This window comes from Cheilinus undulatus, linkage group 23 (genome assembly GCF_018320785.1).
Source record: "Cheilinus undulatus linkage group 23, ASM1832078v1, whole genome shotgun sequence".
Classification (NCBI taxonomy): domain Eukaryota; kingdom Metazoa; phylum Chordata; class Actinopteri; order Labriformes; family Labridae; genus Cheilinus; species Cheilinus undulatus.
In genome coordinates, this window is record NC_054887.1 from 28,637,470 (window position 1) to 28,659,879 (window position 22,410).

General features: G+C 36.5%; 1 protein-coding gene across 4 annotated transcripts in view; it reads left to right on the forward strand.

The window, feature by feature from the left end:
- The window catches only part of dgki (diacylglycerol kinase, iota), a 133,311-nt gene extending 112,684 nt beyond the window's left edge, over nucleotides 1–20,627 (forward strand). For 2 of the 4 annotated variants that reach the window (XM_041781243.1, XM_041781244.1), the window contains exons 22-33: nucleotides 761–823; nucleotides 5,099–5,199; nucleotides 6,794–6,873; nucleotides 7,740–7,809; nucleotides 10,159–10,199; nucleotides 10,340–10,464; nucleotides 10,926–10,951; nucleotides 13,355–13,392; nucleotides 15,389–15,509; nucleotides 15,688–15,724; nucleotides 16,104–16,203; nucleotides 18,794–20,627. In XM_041781243.1, the coding sequence (XP_041637177.1) occupies nucleotides 761–823; nucleotides 5,099–5,199; nucleotides 6,794–6,873; nucleotides 7,740–7,809; nucleotides 10,159–10,199; nucleotides 10,340–10,464; nucleotides 10,926–10,951; nucleotides 13,355–13,392; nucleotides 15,389–15,509; nucleotides 15,688–15,724; nucleotides 16,104–16,203; nucleotides 18,794–18,901 (910 nt within the window). In that variant the 3' untranslated portion in view covers nucleotides 18,902–20,627. The remainder of the gene's footprint in view (nucleotides 1–760; nucleotides 824–5,098; nucleotides 5,200–6,793; nucleotides 6,874–7,739; nucleotides 7,810–10,158; nucleotides 10,200–10,339; nucleotides 10,465–10,925; nucleotides 10,952–13,354; nucleotides 13,393–15,388; nucleotides 15,510–15,687; nucleotides 15,725–16,103; nucleotides 16,204–18,793) is intronic. The other 2 variants (XM_041781245.1, XM_041781246.1) reach the window with 1 other exon arrangement.
- Nucleotides 20,628–22,410: the final 1,783 nt, after the last annotated feature.

Here is a 22,410-nt window from a genome sequence, read left to right on the forward strand (position 1 = left end):
CTTGCATGGAGGTGTAAAAAATTAACAGTGTTTTCCAGGCTTGAGCAACAAATTTTTAATTTTTGTCATATTTATTGGTGAATGAGGCCCAGTGTTGATGTAAGAGTCTACTCTGTGTGGCTACTAACACCTCTTCATCCTTGTAGCACTAATAGTACTTCATGTGTATATCTGTATATATATGTGGGTCTATCTTTAACTCTTATAGCCTTAAGGCTGTGCACATGATTGAAAGACACAACATAGAGAGTGATTATATTAACTGCTGTAGAGTCTCTGCTTCATGTTCTGCTGCTGTGCTCTCAGTGTTCGTCCACTTACCTCTGGGCTTCTCTCCTCCTGTCCCTCCTCTTCTCTAAACCAAACCATTGATTATTTATTGTTTGCATTTGTTTACCTTCTCTCCTCTCCTTTGTTTTCGTCTTGTTTTGTTTCTCGTTTTCCTCCTCTCTTTCTTTAAATTATTCTCGTTTTCTTTAATCTTCTCTTCTCATCCCTTTTCCCTTCTTTCTTCTAATCTCGTCTCTCTTTTCTTTCTTTTACATTTTCCCTCTTTTCTTCTCTTTCTCTTGTCTCCTCTCTATCATCATCTTTTCTTTTCTTTCTTATGTCTTTTACATTCTCCTCTTTCCTTCCCGTTCTTTTTTCCTCATTGCTTCTTTTTCCCCATTGACCCTTCTCCTCTTCTCTGCTCCACACACTCCTCCTCTCCTCTCCTCTGTGTGCGTTTGTATTTGTGTATTTGTGTGTGCGGCGGTAGTATTCAGAAGGTGTGTGCAGCTGATCTGCGCCGCCTCTCTGCTCCCCCAGACTCCTTCTCTGTGTAAGTACCTCAGCCCTCTGTCACTGTGTATGTGCGTCTCTCTGCTTGTGTGTATGAGCAAGTGAGTGGGTAAGGTTTGACTCTGATTCAACTAAACCAATGATTTTTATTACATACTAATTAATATATTTTTACTTAAAGTACATTAATATATACTGAAGTAAATCCTGACATACTGTAGCTTGAATGCTTTCAGGGTACAAGCACTTTGGAGGAATATCATACATTTTGAACATCCATCAGTCCAGCTGATTGATGAAGCAAAAAATAATAATTTTTTATCAGAGTTTTTATGATCAATGGTCTATTTTTGACCAGCATTTTCAGTCATAGTTTTAGTCAGTGAAATTAACACTGCTTTAAAGTGCTTATTCTATCAAATCTACTGTTTAGCACTGTCAGAAATATACAGTAGTGCATGTACAAAATGACTCACTGATGCCCAGTGATTCTCGGTTAATGTGATAGTATTTGCATGCTTCAGGAGTTCACATTAAGTTGCTTTCTTTGTGTAAGTAACCACATTAAGGTATTTTTAAATTCACTATATTGAATTTATTTGTGGGGAAAAATAAATTGCCATAAATGGAAATGTAAATGTATAAAAAGCAATGTGCAGGAGGGCATGTACAGAATAACTCACTGATGCTCAGTGATTCTCAGTTTATGTGACAAGATGTAAATGTTTCAGTAGTCCCCATTCAGTTCTTTCTCTGTGAAAGTAACCAAGTTGAGGTCATTTTAAATGTATTATGTTGACTCTACTAAGAGTAACAGTAATTTTCAACATATGTAAAAGTAAATGTATAGAAAGAAATGTGCAAAGGGGCAACTTTTCAGGAATTCACATTTAGATATTTCTCTTTGTAAGTAACCAAGTTAGAGTTTTTTTAAATGTTCTATGTTGAATTTACTTAAAGTAAAAATAACTTTCAACCAGTGTTAATTTTGTAGACTAATTATTTTCGTTATAGTTTTCGTTAATAGCCTTTTTTTCCCCCTGATGAAAACGAGACAGTCACTAATAAAAACAAGTTCACATGGACAAAAACTAAAACTAAATTAACTGACATTTCAGTCAACAAATCAAAACGAGATGAAAATGTTTTACAGAAACTTTATTCAATCAGACCTAATTTCCTGATGTAGAAAGTAGGGGCAACTTAGGCATATATCCAATCACAGCTACTTTGGCTGTGTGGAAAGGTGGGATGAGATACGGGGGAGATCCAATCACAACTGCCTTAGCTGCGTGGTGGCGGGGTAAGTTGGGGAGAGATCCAATCAGTTGACTAAATTTACTGTAAATTTCACCAACTAAAACTAGACTAAAACTAAAACAATTTAAATGACTAAATTATGACTAAAACTAAAAGATATTTTTGGCAAAAGACTTTAACTAAGACTAAATTAAACAATGCTGTCAAAATTAACACTGCTTCCAACAAATGTTAGAGTTAATGTATAGAGAGAAATGTGAAGGAGGGCATGTACAAAATGACTCACTGGCAGCCAATGATTCGCGGTTAATGCATGTTTCAGGAGTTTACATTAACTTCTTTCTCTGTGTAAGTAACCAAGTTGAGATAGTTGTAAATGTATTATGTTAACTTTACTAAGAATTAAAATTACTTGCAACTAATTTAAAAGTGAATATAGAGAAAGAAATGTGCAGGAGGGCATGTACAAAATGACTCACCTGTGCCCAATTAATTCTCGTTTTATCTGACAGCATTTAAACTTTTCAGGAATTCACATTTTGTTCTTTATCTATGAAAGTAACAAAGTTAAAGTAGTTTTAAATTCACAGTGTTATAGAAAGAAATGAGCAGGAGTGCATGTACAAAATGACTCACTGATATTCAGTGATTCCTGGTTAATGTGACAGCACGTATACTTTCAGGAGTTCATCTTTAGTTGGTTTCTTTGTGTAGTCCAGTCAAAAGATTTTACCAACAAACTTTTCTTTGAATGCTTTCACTTTGGCATTTTTACTGTCTATGCAACTAAGAGTAGGTTGGTTTCATTTTGAGAGAAAATAAGAAGGTTCCATCAGATTGAGGGAAACACAAAAGTTTGAAGTGCAGATTGCTTTTAACTCGTCCTCTGAGCTGTCTGAATTTTTAAGAAGGCGAGACATTCAAAGGCTCAGCGGTGTCCTTATTTTACATTATTATGAAAGCAGAAGGACGCCAAGATGAGTCATCTCCAGCTGCCCTCCTGCTATGATAGCACAACTGTGGAGCACCCAAAAAGAAACATAGCATGTTATTTTAAAGATCTCATGCCTAAATTAAGGATTTTAATTGCAGTATGATTAATGTGCTAATGCTATGATGTTGACTTTTAGATTTATTTTTTGAATGAATGCTGCACTGCTACACCAATGTGGTCTTCAGCTGTGATAATAGAGCAGTGGTTCCCGACCATTTTTCCTCTGAGCCCCGACTCGTATCGAAGAGAGGCTGAGCCCCCCAAGACCCACATGAAAAATCTTTGACATATTGTTGCCAAAATCAACATCCATTTAATTTTTTAATTGATGAAACCCATTGTACAAGTGTTTCATCATAACTTTACTGGATTTTTGTACAATGGATTTTGATACCCTCAGAGCAAACCAAACCTTGTGCCCCTCTTGAGATATTTGGCACCCCCCAGGGGGTCCAGAACCCCAGGTTGGGAAACTGACTTAGAGGTAAAACACTGCTTCAAAGTGCTTTTTCAGTCAAATTCACCGTTAAACACTGTTAGAAATAAAGAAATATGTAGGAGGGCATGTACAAAATGACTCTCTAGCATCCAGTGATTCCTGGTTTAGGTGACACTTTCAGGAGTTCATATTTTGTTACTTCCTCTAAGTGAGTAACGCCACTAAGCCTAAGAAATAGGCTAAGTAGTTTCCTTGATAAAAAAGTCTTTTGTTGTGCTTTTACTTTGGAATATGTCTTAAACTAAGAGTATTTTACTTCCTGTTTTGATAATAACCTGCTTTTATTTTGATGATATTGGAAACTTTGGCAGTTCAAAAATGAGGGTGATAACTTCACTATGAAAAAGAGCTTGCTAAAATATAAATAAAGAGTAAATATATATAGCACAAGAGAATAGTATTAGAGTAAAATGTTTGACATCTTTGTTTTTTGAGATTTATTCTCAGGATTTTTGCCTTTATCCAGAAAGGAAATCAGGAAGAAAGAGTGCCATCTCATCTGCTGTGTAATAAAGCTTCTCAGTGTAGGATCTGATGGGCCTGAAGGCCTCTGCAGCTCAAATAAGGTGCACCAAAAGGGACAAAAAGGAATGTACATGGAGCATCAAATGAGACTGAGTGACAGAGATTAATGCAATTAAAGATATATCTCAAACCTTGATCTTAATAGGGATTAACACATTAATACTGACCACCCTGGTTAGAAAACAAAATATGTTAAAACAAGATCAGAAAAGAAGAAAAGAAAAGAGAAAAAATGAAACAAAAATGAGTAAACTAAAGTATGGCAAACAAAAGATCTGTTCACTAGAACTCCTTTTGGTTGAACCTCAGATGTTTGAAAGTTGCTGAATGTTGGTTTAATGTTAAATAATGTGTGTAGATGAACTGTGGGACTGACTGAATGACTGTTGGCAGCATGCTGAAGCCTCACCACCTCCTGTCTTCATGTTTCTGCTGCTGTCGTCCCTTTGCATTCACTTTCTAAGCTGTGCTTTAACGACACCTGCACCCACCTGCACCCGTCCTGTCCACTCACCTGATGTCCACACCCTCCAGTGAAGCTCCTGCATGAGTTTTCTAAACTTAGATCTACCCTCACATAGGTTAAATGCATTTAAAAAGACTGACATTGTGTGTGTTTAATGTTTGAGCTTTTTGAGTCTGTTTTTGGTAAATTTTCCAACAGATGACTATATTCTTATTGTTCTTTGCTGACCGCCCACCATGTTCCTGACGTCAATAATCAGCCTCCGTCTTTGCTTAAGGCATTGTTGCCCACAAACATGGACTTAAAGATGTGCTGGCCTGCCTCAAATTTAGGAGGATAGAAGAGCCTCTTATTTACTGTGCCAGTGTAACTCTTCTTTTAGTCTTTGGGTATCAACTAAACTTGACCTAATTAAATAGTCTGAAGTTGATGAATGGAGAAGTCTTTATTATTTGTTTTTTTGTTGTCTATGTGTGCATGTATGCATGCATGTCCTATCACTACATGTGTAGAGGAGTCTAAAATGAATGTATGCACATGCTTTTACTTATTTCATGTGTTTTGTTTCCAGTCCTCATGCAGTCCCAGAGCGTCTGCGTCTTCGGGTGAACCGTATCAGCCTGCAGGAGTACGACCGGCTGCAGTATGACAAAGAACGACTACGAGACATCTGTAAGGCTCCTTTCCTGTTTGTTGTTATTGCACATTAAGTAAGGATTATATTTAAGTGGATATGGACAAAAGTATTTGGCCCCATTTGTTTATTATTGGATTTAGGCCTGTTGCCACAGGTGTATAAAATCAAACGCTCAGCCATGCTGTCTCTATTTGCAAACATTTGTGATACATAATGGGTCATTCTGAAGAACTCTGGGACTTTAAGTGTGATGCCACCTTTGTAATAAGACAGTTTGTTAAATTTTATTCTTGCTGGATATTCTAACATCATCTGTGAGTGATATTACTAGAAAGTGGAAGCGTTTAGGAGCAACAGCAACTCAGCCACCATGCAAAATCCCAGAGCGGGGTCAAGGACTACTAAGGCCCATGGTGCATTAAAGTTACCAATGCTCTGTTGACTGTAGTTAACCATGGCGAGAGCCATTATCCACAAATGGAGAAAATTTGAAATGGTGCTGGACCTTCCCTGGAGTAGCCAGCCTACCAGAATTACCCCAAGAAGCACATCGATAACTCATCTAGGAGGTCTTAAAAGAACCCGGAACAACATCTACAGTGCTGTGAAAAAGTATTTGCCCTCTGTCTGATTGCTGATTTTTTGCATATTTATCACACATAAATATTTCGGATCATCAAACCAATTTTAATATCTCACAAAGACAACCCAAGTAAATATACAATGCAGTTTCTAAATTATGATTTTTATTTATTAAGGGGAAAAAATTCCAGACCTATCTGGCCCTGTGTGAAAAAGTAATTGCCCCCCCTTGTTAAAGCATGAGTTAACTGTGTTTAACCACAGTTCTTGGAAAGCTGAGTTCAATTTCACTGGCCACACCCAGGCCTGATTACTGCCAGCTTTATTGAATGAAGAAATCACTTAAATAGAACCTGTCAGACAAAGTGAAGTAGTGAAGTAGTCTACAAGATCTCAAAACCAACACATCATGACACGATCCAAAGAAATTCAAGAACAAATGGGAAACAAAGTGATTGAAATCTATCAGTCTGGAACAGATTACAAAGCCGTTTCCAAGGTTTTGGGACTCCAGCAAACCACTGTCAGAGCCATTACCCCCAAATGTAGAAAACTGTGAACAGTGGTGAACCTTCCCAGGAGTGGCCAGCCATCCAAAATGACTCCAAAAGTGCAACGACGACTCATCCAGGAGGTCTCTAAAGAACCCAGAACAACATCTAAAGACCTGCGAGCCTCACTTGACTCAGTTAAGGTCAGAGTTCATGACTCAACAATCAGAAAGAGACTAGCGAAAATGGCATCATGGGAGAGTTCCAAGGCCAAAACCTCACATTTAACTAAACACATCTTGATGATCCCAGAGGCTTCTGGGAAAAAATTCTGATGATGCAAAAGCTGATTTTTTTGCAAGGTGTGCGCCAATTAGTGATGAAGTATCCTAGTCGTTTTGAGCAACAGGTTACTGAAACTTCCTTACTAATCATTTTAAATGTATGTCAGTTGCAAATATGAATAACCAGTCTCATGCCCTACCAGCCCTGGAAAAAACAGTTATCAGCTGACCCCTAGTTTTGACACTTTTAAGTATCTTTTTGTGTGTTCCAGCCATCCCAGTAGGCATTGTAGTGGTGAGAGGCGACTGTGACCTGGAGACCTGCAGACTTTACATCGACAGACTACAGGAGGCAAGTCTTCCCCTTCATCTTCATCATTATTCTCATCATCTCTTTGACTTTGCTCTTCTTGTTTCCCTCCTCATTGTCATCATTATTTCATGATGCTTGCTGCAGCACAGTCACCCTCCTCTTCTCTTTACTGTGCTGTGTATAAACGACTCAGTGATCAGCAGTGGTGGTAATGCAGAGCTGTTCTTTGTGCCTCATGTGGGGGGAGCTAACCGAGCTAACATGTGTGGAAGTTTCTGCTGTAAATGCTTTGGCTGTTTGTTAACCTTGAAACCTGTCTGCTGTGCTTGCTAGGACTTACACCAGGCGCCATCTACTGGCCACAGAGTGCACTATCAGGTATATAAATTTTGGGTGTCTCTGTAGATTTTTTTTTTTTTTCCCCACAGCTACTTTTTGAAAAATTTCAGCATCAAATATATTTTATTCAAAGCCTGAAATCTCAGTTTGTGATTTCAAAGACTTTGGCTTACATTTTTTTTCTTATATCATTTAATTTGGACATTTTTCTGCCTTTTCTGTTACTTAAAGATGTGTAAACAATGAATTAACCTACAAAAACAAAGCTAAATGAGGTTTTTAAACAGACACCCACTCTGAATGTTTTTTTTTCTTAAATAGTGAATATAATAAGTATGAATAAAACACCAGTATTAAAGCTGTAACTGTAAGCTACACTGTCTCGTTGTCCTGATGTCTGCTTCTTGTTCAGCTGCTCAAAGACTAAAACTTTGAAACTTTTCTCTGTCTGGATTTCCTTCTTTTACTTGCTCTTTTTATAAGTAACACTGAAAATACTGTTATCGTTGGTGTGTTGTTTATTGAAGTGAAATTAAAGATCTCAGTGTCTGTATCTTCATCTTCAGGATGAGTGTCGAGGCATCCCCAGGACCAGTTCATCCAGTAGACTCTCTCAAAATTGGAGTTTCCTGGACTGTAAGTGACTCCAACCCACAGATTATAACTAGGAAAACACCTTTTGGTTTCACTCTGTATCTTCCACATTTTTGTAAACGATGCATTGTAAACATTAAAAATGCAACAGAATGAACTGAATTTCTTGCATTTTTATGTCAAAAATGACATGAAGCTTCGTTATTGCACTTAGTTTACATTAGAGCTGTCAAACCATTATCAGTGTTTTTTAAAAATCACGATTACTGTCAGAATTTCAACAGTAAATAGCAACTAAAATCCTTTTGTTGAATTTTTAAATTCTACTATTTTGCATTTGAAAAAATAATCTTTTATTTTTGATTTTTCTACTGTCTTAAACTAATGGTCATTGACTTCCTGTTTGGATTCAGAGTAGAGGTGGAAATCTTTAGGCACCTCACACGATATGATTCGATTTATCGATTATTGATGCATTTTGATGCACTTGGGTGTTTTTTTTTTTTACATTTCTGTTGTTCCCACTGTGTCAAACATAATAAAGACATTACATTTGCATTTGGAAAAAAAGATAAATACATTTCCACTATATTCTAATGCAGTGTTTCTCAACCATTTTTCCTTGGAGACTCCCTTACATGTACCAAAGAAAGGCAGAGCCCCCCCCCCCCCAGGACCCATGAGAGACAAGAAAGTGACATACTGCCATCAAAAATCAACGTAGATTTGAATTGTTTCACTGATAAAACCCTAAAAAGGCATATACATACTTTTCCTATCAAAAGACCTTTGAATAAACTACTTAACTACTTAATAACTGCTTTATCATGGTTTTAGTCAAATGTTTGTGAAGGTAATTTTGGCAGCCCCAGGACAGACAAAGCCTCGCACCCCCCATAAGATCTTTGGCGACCCCCTGGGGGACCCCAGACCCCAGGTTGGGAGCCAATGCTCTAATGGAAGATGTGAGTAGACTGGAAATTTACAGTTGCACCAAGCCAAAGGCAGCAGCATCTTTTCCTCATAACATATCTGAAATAACAAACATAAAAATTCCCTTTCACAGATGAACAACTGGTAATCTAAATCTTGCTGTTACGTGCTGAGTGTCAGAGTTCCACCTTTGTCTTCCTGCTATTCCACAGTATTAAATATTTAAATTGTTATCGATTATTGGACATTTATAATTCGATTCATAATCTTCCACCTCCACATCACAATGTATCTAAAAATTGATTTTTTTCTTCCACCTCTAATACAGAGACACTTTTGTTCCGAAAGAAAATATGGAAGTTCAGTTAGATCAGATCATTTTTATGGAAAATGTTACATTTCACTTTAAAAAACTCAAACAAAAGTCAAGAGTAATGTCAAATATTTCACTTTTATAACATTCACTTCATCTGTTTTTATTTACTTTCTTTATCTAAAGCAAATCCTTTTTCATTGTTAAACTAAGATTTGTTTATACCTACTAAAAACCTCTCACTTTCTTTTAAAATAGAGAAAGACTTTTATCCAAACCAGAAGTGAAATTCTCTTAGCTGGTGAGAGAACAGTTTGTTGTTAAAATGTCTGGTTAGCCTTTACTGGATTACTTAGAGAAACCAACTAGAAATGAACTCCTGGGGGGCAGATGGCTTAGTGGTTTAAGGCGTGCATTTATGCAGGCAGCCTGGGTTTAGATCCAGCCTGTGGCCCTTACCCACATGTCTCTCCCCACTCTCTCATTCCTGTTTCTGACTCCGTCAATAAAGGCACAAAAAGCCCTGAATAAATCTTTTTTAAAAACTCCTGTTAAATGTTGGATTATTAAGTGGGAACCACTGGAAGTGCATCATTTTGTACATGCACTCCTGCATATCGTTCTGCGTTAAACTGTGTATTTGACAGATTAAGCTCTTTGAAGTTTCTCCTAGGTCAGACCACACTGGTGTAGCAGCAGAACTCATTTAAATCATAAATCCAAAAGCCAGGATTAGAAATACATCTCCGAGGCTTTATTTGATATGATTAAATATGCAATTAATAACAATTAATTATTGTAATTCAGGGATTCATTGCTCCTTAAATTAAGATTTTAAAGGCGTACTAGAAATAAAAACATTTATATTGAATAAAATAAGAAATTCAATGTAAATAAAACTCAAGCCCAAATTAGTGAAGCACAGGATTGAAGAAAAAACTAGTTAAAGAAATGCACAATATATAGAAAATGCACTATACTGAGCAGTAGAGATATTTGAATTAGAGTTACGCTGAACAAAACACTCAGACAGACTATCCTTCATTGGCTTAAATAATTTAGGAAATGCTTCCTTTACTCATGTTTCTCTTGACTGTTTCGTACTCACTTTTTTCTACTGTTTTCTCTGTGCGTCTCTCCCACAGCTACTTCAGCCGACCGCTTCTATCGCATCGACAAGGCTCAGGTAAACACGGTTCTACTTCTACCATAACTATTACATCCAGAAATCCCTGCACTGATAGATCATGTGTGATTTTAGACTCACATTTCTACTTGAAAATTGTCCTCTGGTTTCTTTACGTCTCTGTGCGTGTGTGTCTGCAGGAGCACCTCCACTTTGTGACAGAAATATGTCAGGAGGAGGTTTTCATCCTGGACCATGAAGCTCCAGCTGTGAACCAGGGGTCGTCCACGGGGATGCCTGATCTGGTCGTGGAACCTACTGCTGGGTACACTAGCCTTTATTTCAGATCACTTTGTGGGTTTTTTTTTTTTTTGGTTTAAATAAAGATTTTTGTGAGGCAGGACAGTTGAAGGTAGAGTTCTCAGCGCTGGGAAATTGAGTAGAAAATTTAAGGGCATTTTTTGCTTTTTATGTTTTTTAACCCATTGAAAATTTCCACTATGCAGTCACTTTATTAGGTACACCTTGCTGATAGAAAGGTCTCAGACCCCCTTTTGCATTCAGAATTGCCTCAAATGAGAATGTCATTGAAAATTGAATAAAATAGTTGCTGATCTTGATTTTCTGCAGGTTGCTTCCTTGGAAAAAAATATTTAATTTGTTCAAATATGCCAGAGAAGACTTAATCTGCAGATGTTTGAAAACTTTGCATGAAAAAGTCATTTTAAACATTTCTCACTGAAAGTGAATGTGATGTTTAATTCTGCCTTTTACCTTCTTTTTCAGTACTCCTTTAACATCAGAGGAACAAGGTAGAGCACAAACACACACTGCTAACACCCTATTGTGTGCACTTTTGAACTCTCAGCACTTTCTGAATATAGAATCCCCTGTGTTCAGTTTTTAAACAACCACATCCATGCTTTAATGATTACAGGAACACTTTAGTTCCTCAGAGACTTGTTCTGGAAAGTTGGAGAAGTTTGAGGACGTTTATGGCCCCCTGGTGTTCTTTGGTCTCGTGTCAGTGATTACTCTGTTGATCCTGGGACTCTCCAGATGAGGGAACCTGTTGTTATTCATGCAGACTTGCCCTGACATGTTCTCGCTCTGCTCACTTTTAGTTTTGCTTTTATACTCTCTCTCTGACTCCAAACAACAGCAGAGTTCATAAATACAGAGCACAGTCCTCTTTTATGAAGTTAAAACATGCCCACTGTTGTCTCGACACTGATAACCACACTCGATTTTATCTTACCGTATGTTTGCTCAGTTTACAACCTCATGCACTTGATATTGAAACTCTGTTAAGTTTGTTGACTTGATGTCTTGTTAGATTCTGTCTGAATCAGTTTATTATAGCAGCAAAATATCCTCTAGTAGACATGAAGCATTAAAAGTGCAGAGTTTGATTAGTCACCTAACCCTAGCAGCACAGATCCTGGACTTAAAGTGATGCACGAGGCCTAAGCTTTTTGCCTTTGGTCTGTCTTTGTTGTTGGCAGATGTAGCAAGTGGGAGAATGATGGCGTAGTAGGACCAGTATGAAAAATAAAGAGGATCTAGTAATTTTCAACAAAATAACTCATAATTTCTGTGAAAAAGATCTTTTTTTTTTCATTTAAAAAGTCAAATGAGAAACCAAACTCATAATCAGAGTTTAAGAAGTTGTAAATTTACAACAAAAAATAGCAGTTTTTTAGGTTAAAAGTTCAGAAACTCAAAGTTTATAAAGTCAAACATTTACAAGACACCAGATCCAGAACGCTGGTTGGATATCCCCACTTTACAGAAATCTCTTTTCTAAGTCCTAATGACAATTTGATGATTCTGGGATAAAATCACAAGAAATTCCTCAATGATCTTACAGAAATCTCTTTTCTAAGTCCTAATGACAATTTGATGATTCTGGGATAAAATCACAAGAAATTCCTCAATGATCTGTCCCATTTAAAAGTAGAACTTGATTCGGATCTCAACTGGAGTATTTTTGCAAGGAAAACAGTTTAATCTGGTCTGCTTTTTGTCCACGCAATGAAAATTTTTGACATTATAATCTCCAATATTCTCAGTTCTAATCCTCGTGAATATACAACTTTTAATCTTGATCATTTCAGTTTGTTTCTTTGTGAATGTATAACTTTAACCTTGAACACCTCGAGTTTTTTCTAAAAAAATGGCACATCCTCTTTTTTCTTTTATTCTATTATATTGGCTCTAATATGCCATCGCATGGAAAACTGTTTGACTCATGCACACAGTTACAGGGTATGAACAGATGATGCATTAGAGCAAGATAAATCCATCACAGATCTACAGAAGTAGAGTCGTCACAATACCCAAGATAAAGAAATCTGTTTGAGTACCACAGCGATGAAAATACAAGTCCAAGGCATAAAAGCACCTAATAAGAAGTCATGTGTTGTTTTAGCACCCAAAAAGAAACATAAGAGAAGACCTGCTTACTGTGTGAATTTATAAAAAGAAAGGTAGCGAACTCTAGTACCAGCCCATTTCCAGTGTGTTTGAGCAATGTAATGGTCTCTCTTTTTGTTGTAATTAAAACTTAAGCAGGTGCATACCTGTATGTGGCAAGCATTGTGGACATGCCCTTTTAGATGCATCTTATTATCTGAATAATACATGCTTCTAACAAGATAATACGGCACAACTCACCTAAGATTAATGTCAAAATAATAATGTACCATCAAGGCATGTTAGACCCAAATCAAACAAGATGCACATAGCTGTGAGAGAAACAGTCAAATCAATTAAAGCTGCCCTGCTCTGTTTTTGTACTGTTTTGTAAATAGGGGCCTCAGCTCTGCTACAGTTGTTTCTACTTCTTAGATGAGGGAAATTCTACACTAAAAATGTCACGCCATAGATGCTTTTACCCCTTTACATATGCGCTGTACTTAAATCCTGGCCTATGAAAGTTTCACTACTGGCAGGTGCTTTATTATTATTATAATTGACTTCTAAGGAAAGAAGCGCAGAAACAAGCTAATCTGGTTCACATACACAATAAACATTTAAAGATCCAAGCAGAATAAGTAATAAATGCATACATTTTCGCTTCATGATGGCTCGTCATTTCTGCTGCAGGTCTTTGTTGTTCAGAGGAAAATATGTTGTTGTTTACAGACAGTCAGGTGTATCTGTGGAAACTTCTCCTTTGTGTTGAGATCTAACGTGATGATGTCTATTTTCAGCTCTCCTAAAAGCTGCCAGTACGGGGGATCTTTCTATGGTAAAGTACAACCAGACACTGATAATGGAGAAATGCAGTGATTAACCAGTTTGAGTTGTTGGTGTCTGCTGAGATTTCCAGACACTCACACAGACACTTCTGCAAATACGTGCCGATATTTTTGAACTTCTGCTTTCTTCAACAGCTGGTTCAAAAACAGACTCAGTATCAAGCACATTTTTAAAAGTTGAAGCAGTATTAATTTTCTATAGACTGTTGTATACCTTAAAGAATTACTCCACCCCTTTCTGTGTTTTTCTCCTCAGTATTATGATTATTCAGTATCATGCCCTACATTACTGAAACATTATGACTTGTTATTTTAGCCATTTCACGATCCAACCACAAGCAGCCACAATCTACAGGGAAGTTTACAGGGTTTTTTGTATTTAGCAAGAGTTTCTTGATTTACTCAGTGCTGCAGGATCTTGCAAATATCTCAGGGCCAATCAAAGTTTTTCATTCTTATGCAAAACATTCACAGGGTCTTGCAAAAGATGTTAGAATCCTTTTTTAAATGTCTTATGATCTTGCAAAAGTTTCCAAAGATCCCTCAAAAGTTTTTTCAAGATTTAAAAAAAAAATCTCTCAGGATCATGCAAGAAACATTTTGATGATGGTTAATATTTTGGGGAGATCTTGTAAGTTTCCATAGGATCTCCCAAAAAAAAGTCTTTCATCTAGCAAAAGATTCCTGGGATCCTGCAAAAGTTTGTCAGGATTATGCAAACTTTTCCAGATTTCTTGCAAAAGTTTCTCAGAACCTTTAAAAAAAGGAGTAAAAAAAATTATATCAGTTTCTGGGGATTTTCTAAAAACTTGCAAAAGTCCATAGAATCATGGGATTTCAGAAACATTTCTCAGGATATCATAAAAGTTTCTATTGCTCATTTTTAGGATCTTCATAAAGTTTTTAAAGATCTTGCAACAAACTTTTGTCATCTTGCAAAATGTTGTTTTCAAGGTTTCTTAAGAATTCCTAAAATTTTCTCCTGTCTTAAAAACAAAGGATCTTGAGAAAGTGTTTCATGATGGCGATGAAGATTTTTTTTATGATCTTAAAAAAAGTTTGTAAGGATCTTGCAAAAGTTTTTAAAGATCTTGCAACAGATGTTTTAGAGTTCCTCAGGGTCCTGAAAAAGGTTTTTTTAGTGTATCACAAAATGTTCTTAAGATCTTGAAAAGTATGATCTTGCAAAAGTTTGAAGCTTCTTGCAGAAAAGATCTTGCAAACATTTTTAAGGATCTTGCAAAAGTTTCACAAGATCTTGAAAACAATGTAGGATTGGGCAAAACTCCTAAATTTTCTCAAGATCTTGAAAAATAATATGACTTTGCACAGGTTTTTTGGTTCTTACTAAAGTTTATGGATCTTGATAAGATTTTTTTAGAATCTTGCAAAATATTTCTAATGGTCCTGTTAAATGTTTTAGGATCTTGCAAATTTTTCTTTGGGTTCTTGCAAAAGATTTTTAGGGTAGTGCAAATTGCATCAGTGTATTGCAAAAAACAAAAAAAAACAAAAAAAAAAAAACGATGTCACTTTTTTTCAAGATCTTGAGAAAAAGTAGGATCTTGCAAAATTTTAAAGGTACTTGCAAATGTTTTTTTAGAATCTTCAAAAAGATTTTTCAGGATCTTCCAAAAGTTTTTGGGATCTTGAAAAGATTTTTAGGATCTAAAAACATTTTTTTAAGACTTTGAGAGCAGGTAGGAACTTGCAAAAGGTTTGAGGATCTTGCAGAAGTTTTTTTCCTGTCTTGCAAAAGTTTGTAGGATCTTGCAACAGTAATAGTGATCTTGCAAAAAATTTCTCAGTATCTTGAAAAATTTTCAAGTAATCTTCAGAAAATCTACATCATTATTTAACAGTGTTGGATGTCTAGTCAAAAACATACAAAGAACATCGCTTTTTTCCTAGAATCAGCTACACTTATCCTTATTTTAGATAAAATTCTTACACTAATCTTGTTTCTTTCTTTTAATCTGTCCACAGTTGTCAGATTGTGTACGTCGAGGCGTCAGCTTGTTGGTCAGAGATTCTGGAGGTTGTTCAGCGTTACACATAGCAGCTCAGAACGGACACACAGAGCTGGTCAGCTTTATTCTGCAGCAGGGTGAGAAAATAAAACTTTTTCCAGACTGTGAAAGGATTTTTCTGCTGCTGTGTGAAATGTTTATTAAATTTCAATTTTCAAGTGACACCATTTGTCTGATATTAAATATAACTGTGTTTATTTAGGTATTAGTGTGCTTTACCTGAATAACTAAAGCTGTTTGTTTCTCTATTTTTAGGCTCAAAGGTTCTCCTGGATCTGACAGACAGAGAGAAGTACGTCGGTTACTTTTTGTTTTGCTTCTTCTGAGTTTGTCTTGGTGTATTTTTTGAGCCCAAAGGAAACCAAATTTTGAGAAAGCATATCTTTTTATGTCCACCAGAATTTGTTTTGTGGGTTCCAGGGGATTTGAGCTTTTTAAAACATTTCAAACTTTTAGGGCCAGATGTTCTGTCATGGTTTTAAGATTTTCTTTGCCAAATTTGAAGAAAATAGCTCAAGTTTTCTGTGCATTTGCAGAAAAACTGGATTTGAACATTAAGAATGGTGAAAGTAAACACAGTTTATGTTTGTTTGTGTGTAACAATTAGAAGATAGGGATATTTTTAAAGTCTGCAATGATCACCACATCAGCATGTATTTTTGTCTTTGCAGAGGAGATACTGCGTTGCACAAAGCCGCCTCAGAGAAGCAGCACGCCGTGTGTCGACTGCTGGTGGAGGCCGGGGCGTCGCTAGAGAAGACTAACTTCCAGGTAAACACACACATCTTTCATTCTTTTAACCACAAACCTGCTTTCACTTTAAAGTGAAAAACATTCCAATTTCCGTTTAAATCACTGAGTCATTTCAGAAAACCAGAGTTCATTACCCCCACACAGATGATCATCTCCAGCTCTACTTTCATTTGTAAAAGTAAAAGTCTGAGTCTGATATTCAGGGTGTTGGCTGCTCTGGCTGGTGTCCAAGTTACAGTCAGGAAATTTCACAACAAATACAGAACACTAAATGTCAGCATTTTGTGTTACATCGGAGGTAGATGTGGTCATCACCCTTAGATGTTTACAGTCTGAATAAAGTTGTTTTTTCAAACCTATCATTAGAGTTGACTTTAGTCCAGCAATGACAGTATCTGGATGAGATAAAGGTAAAAAGTATCAGATAAATAGGTTTTAGAGGGTTAAATTAGAATTTTGGAACAGTAAAACACAGTATAAAGGTCACATTAAAGAAAAAAACAGATTTATAGAATAAAGTAAGTCATAATTTTTAAGACTAAAGTGGTAATTTTATGAAAAAAACTACAAATACCACATTGCAGACATACACCTTTGTGAGTTCTACAACAGTAAAACAATGAAGGTACAGTGGTCTGGAACGTTGAGTTAATGTTAGATTCTCTGTCAACATTTTGCAAAATTTTGTAGGATCTTGCAAAGGTTTCCATCCATCCATTTTCTGTACTGCTTATCCCATTCGGGGTCACGGGAGGGGGAAGGGCGAGAGGCTGAGTACCCGGAGAGAACCCACGTGTGCACGGGGAGAACATGCAAACTCCGCACAGAAAGGCCCTGACTAGGAAGCAAACCAGGGAACCTTCTTGCTGTGAGGCAACAATGCTAACCCCTGTGCCACCGTACAGCTCACAAAAGTTTCCCAAGATCTTAAAAATAAAGTAGAATCATGCAAATTATTTTTCAGGATCTTGAACATTTTTCTCAAGATCTTGGAAAAAGTAGGCTCCTGTAAAAGTTGTCAGGTTCTTGCAAAACTTTTTAAGGTCTTGATATTTTTGAAGATCTTGCAAAATAAAAGTGTAACAATCCTGAAAAAGTTTAAAGATCTTGCAAAAGTCCCTTTTAGGATTCAAACAATTTCCCAACATCATGAAAAATTCTTTTTTTAGGATCTTCCAAAAGTTTCTTGGGCTCTTAGTTAAGTCTTTAAAGCTCTTGCAAAATAATGTTTTTTGGTAACCTGAAAATGTTTTGAGCAACTTAAAAAAAATTAAAGTGTCTTGTAAACATTTTTTAAGGATCTTGTGGAAGATTTTTTTTAGATCTTGCAAAATTTACCTGGATCTTGTAAAAGGCATTAGGATCTCCAAAATTTATCAAGAGCTTGAACAAGAAGTGGTTCTTGCAAAAACATTTTTTTTTTTTTTTCAGATCTTGATGAAGTGTTTTAGAGTCTTACGAAATGTCTATAATCTTTCAATAATATTTCAGAATTTTACAAAATATTTATGAGATCTTGCAGATGTTTTTTAGGAACTAGCAAAGGTCTTTCAAGATCTTGAAAGTGTGAGGCTTGCAAAAAATTATTGGGATCTTGCAAAATATTTTTTTGGTCTCCTGAAAAAGTTTTGAGCATCTTGGAAAAAAGAGATTTTTTTAAGGATCTTGTGAAAGATTTGTAAGATCTTGCAAAATTTTACCTGGATCTTGTAACGGTTGATTTTTTTAGTGTCTTACAAAAGGCATTAGGATCTCCAATATTTATCAAGAGCTTGAACAAACAGGGGTTCTTGCAAAAAAAAAAAAATTTCAGGTCTTGATAAAGTTTTTTGGGTCTTGCGAGAATTTCTATAATCTTGCAACAGTATTTTAGAATTTTACAAAATATTTATGAGATCTTGCAAATGTTCTTTAGGATCTCGCAAAGGGTTCAGAGATATTGAAAAATGTAGGATCTTGCAAAAAAAGTTCAGAATCTTGCAAAATTTTTATAATGATTTGTAGGAAGTCCACATAATTTTTGACAGATTGAGATATTGCTTTAAACAACAAGGAATGAACAGGAGGCTTGAGTTTCTAGGATCTTGTAACAGTATTTTAGACTCAAGATCTTGCTAAATAATGTTATGATCTTGCAAATTGTTCTAGGATCTTGGAAAATAATTACAAGATCAGCTACTTTTTTAGGATCTTGTGGAGGTTTTTTAGGATCTCGCAAAGGTTTCCCAAGATCTTGAAAAAAATGATGGAAGTTTTTCAGGATCTTGCTGAATTTTCTACTGGAAATGTATGTTTTTTGGCAGATTGAGATATCGAGTACCAGGGATGAGCATGAGGTATGAGGGAAATTTACTTGTAAAGACAGCTGGCGCCTGCAGATCAGCCAATAGAAAAATTCAATTACAGTTGCCAGGTTTCAACCTGTAGATGGCGCTCACTACGAACATAGATGACCAGATATGGATCTGGATTGAAAACAACACTTCTTAAACCCCATACCTATAGGTTTGTGCTGAAAAATGGTGGTCTGGGGTTCAACTGACCATGAGATCAATTCTCTGTAAATACCATTTGCATTCTCTTTGTAATAATTTTTTCCCCCCACCAGGGTAAAACTCCTGTTGAGGAAGCTGAGGGAGACTCAGAGCTAACCACCTACCTGAGCGCCCAACAAAACTCGCCTGCTCCTCATGAAGACTTAGAGACGGCGGTCTGAGGCACACTCACAGATACACACTCACAAACACACACTGTGTGTCTGGACTCTCACAGAGAAAACAGACTCTGGGTTTGAACCTCCAGACGACTGAACTGCTTCAGCTCTGCAGAGGAGATTTGAACGCTCGACTATTTATTTGTATTTATATTTATTCATATTCTATTTATTGGTTGTGCTGATTGATTGACTGAGTGATTGATGATTGATTGTAGGACTATTTAAGAGTTCAGGATGTAAGTGCACTTTGAGCAGCCATCAGGTGGTGAGTTCACTTGAAAATGTGTCTTTTATTTCAGTCACATCTCATACTTCAGAGAATGACAGTTTTAGAGATTTCTGTAGAAAATAAAGTTTTATTTCAGAGCTCGTCAGAAAACTGAAGGTTTATATATTTACCCCGTGAGACGTTTGTGCCAAAGACATTACGCTGACGTAGTGTCACATCGCCGTCATCAAACCCTCGAAAGTCATCACTTTAAAACCAAATTATAACTTTAATGTTTTATTTATTTAAATTTAACATAACCAGGTCAGAGCAGAGCTTTTAGATGGATAGAGAAAATAAAAACTTTATTTATAAAGTACCTTTTCACACAAACAAGAAACTTCTACATCACAGTGGCAGGAAACAATCCATAGTCAGAGAATATAAGCTAAAGAAGATACAAAAATATTAAAAAATATGTCCTCAATTCTAAAGATTTCCATCTGCACAAGGAGCTTCTACAGTAGCATTTCATTTAACTTAATACTGAACAATTCCTCATTTTTGGGCTTCATAAATCCTTCAAATTAAACAAAATTAGAAGGGAAGGAACATTGTATTGCACACAAAATGCTGACATATTTTCCAGCATGTCTGACAACATTAGGTTACTAAATCTTTTTGGGTGCAAAATTTGGTTTAAGAATAATAACGTAGATATAAACACAGTATGATTTAGCTGAAATATTCAGGGCTTCAAAATACTGAAAGACTGAACTCTTAAACATCAATTACTGTAAAATCCAGAATATAGGTCACACCGGCGTATTAGATGTTGTCTGTTACCAGAGGAAAACAAACGCTCTGCACAGTCTTCCTGCATGATGATTGTCATGACTGCAGCAGCGTTCACAGCATGTCCTTTCCTTGCAGTTGTGCAGCTCTTTCATTCTGTTGTAAGGCTGATAGCTAACAGTACACTATTTGAGCTCTCAGCCTGCAGCGATTAATTGTGAAATACAGACCCAAAGCTCTTCAGTCACACAAACCAGAGCTCCACAAGGTTTACTGACTTCACAGTATACCTCTGATTTCTTAAAATTTCAAATACTGAACTAATGAGGGAGAAAAGATGTTAAAAAGCTATTGCTGTATCACTCTGAGCTTACTCACAGAGCAGTTTCAAAGCGTGATATTTTACCCCGTTGCTGTTTTATCGATTAAATAAATTAACAGCCGCAAACACCAAGTATTACACCATTGAGGAACCAGCATGAGTGTCTAACGGCTGTTGCTGAGGCAAGTACATGGCTAGTTCTAGCTCTTTGCTTTCAGTTGCTGCAGTAGCACAGGGTTTCCCACAAACCAAAGTAGCTACCTTATCCTGCTTGCATTAGCTGTTTGTTTATTTTAAAGTAGGGGTATTATGCCTTTTTCAAGGCTTTACACCATCTCTCTGATACCCACGTAGTAGCTTCACATGGTTTACAGCTCAAAAAAACTCCTCATGTTTCTCACTCTGGCTTCCTGAAAAACCCTTATTTTAACCTCCGTCTGAAACACTTTGTTTTCGCTGCTGTCTCTTTAACACCCCCCCTCCACGGACCTGCTTTCCTCCGATTTTCATTTCATTTAGACATTTTCCAATGTCTAAAAGGCCTTGTGGGGGCGGTCTGTTCCGCTTTGCCAGCAGCACGGACAAACCAGTCAGGAGATCCTATTGCGATGACCTCATCAGTTTGCTCCCGTTCGCTCCATCGAAATCTCGTCTCTGGAAGATCTCGGAGAGATTCCCAACAAACCGTTTTCATCAGTTTACACTCTAATTCCAAGATTTCTGCCACATATGTTTATCTTGCGATTTAAAAATTTGCATACGTGAAGTATGGACACCCAACATTGTGACTTTATGTTTGAAAAATCGGAAAAGTGTAATACCCTCTCTTTAAAAACCCTGTAAAGTGAAAAATAAATCTGTGTTTGAGTTTGTTGTAGGACAAGTCACTATGTTATGAACCCCCAAATCAAATTTAAGCCAGATAAAATATCTCTAAGTTTATAAAATTAAGCTTCAAAAATCATGAAAAATGAGGCAAAAATCTGCTCCAGGATGGTGTGGGCGTGTCTGTTAAAGCCACGGTGACATCACCAGCCCACATATTTGCCCCGCCCATATTAAACCAAGCCAAGAAAAAGGTGAAAAACTTTCTAACGGTCTAAATCCAGAATTCAGTCACATGTAGATCTCTGTTTTCACATATTTACAGCAACCATATTCCAACATATCTAGAGTGTTAAGACACAAATTTTGGATTTCACTTTACAGAGTCTTTAAAAAAAAAAAGATTAATTTGTTAAAATAACTGAACCAAAACTGATGCAGGATGAGCAGTCTTGATATTGCATTTCACTTTATTTTATAATGGCATGAATTAACTGGATGCAGCCAGTGTTATAGATGGAAAAACATGTATTAAAAGTGCAACTTCTATGCTGGATTTTATGGTAATTCTTAAATATTGCTTCAAATGCAAACAGTCTTCATAAGTGACACACTGAGGCTTTTCTGACCTAACCTGATTTTTCTATTAGAAGCCCAGAATCATTGAATATCACAATAGATCCTTGTGCAGGTGAAGTCTAATAAGTGCAGTTTTATTAATGTTCTGTTCAGAAAAAACTGTTTTAAAAAGTCTTTTTGGTTGCTGTCAAATAGTCTGGGATTTGTTTGTGAGTCTGGTATTTCTGACCTGACAGAGCTTTTAGTGTGCGTGTGCCTTCGTATGTGAGCGTTTGTGTTAAAATGCGGCCCATTCCATATCAAACCGTAGCCAGAGAAAAGAGAGGATAGCAGAGGAGAGGTCAGTCAGCTGTTTGTGCAGCACGGCTGAAGACGGAGTGTTCATGTTTAATTTGTATGTTCATGTTATCAAAGAAGAAGAGAAGAATCTGAGCCATATTCAATGCAATATGAGTCTTTTTTGCATTTCTCTCTGATGCTTTACATTACATTAATGTTTTTAACATCGTCGACCGTTTAGCACCGAAAAGTATCGAATGTTCAACTTTACTTCAGTGCTGGTTGCTTCATGATTGTCTTGTTTTATTTTTTCTTCTGTGTGCATGTTTGTCGATGACTTCAGCTTTTAATGACCCTGTTTGCTGTCTTTTATATAACCTGTTGTAAACGGCGTTTAAAGCAGCCGTCTCTGATGACTGAAGGAGCCGTCAGAGAGGGCTGACTTCTACAAAAACTCACAGTATTACTCAGTTGGCCTTTTCTTGTATTGATCATTCTGCT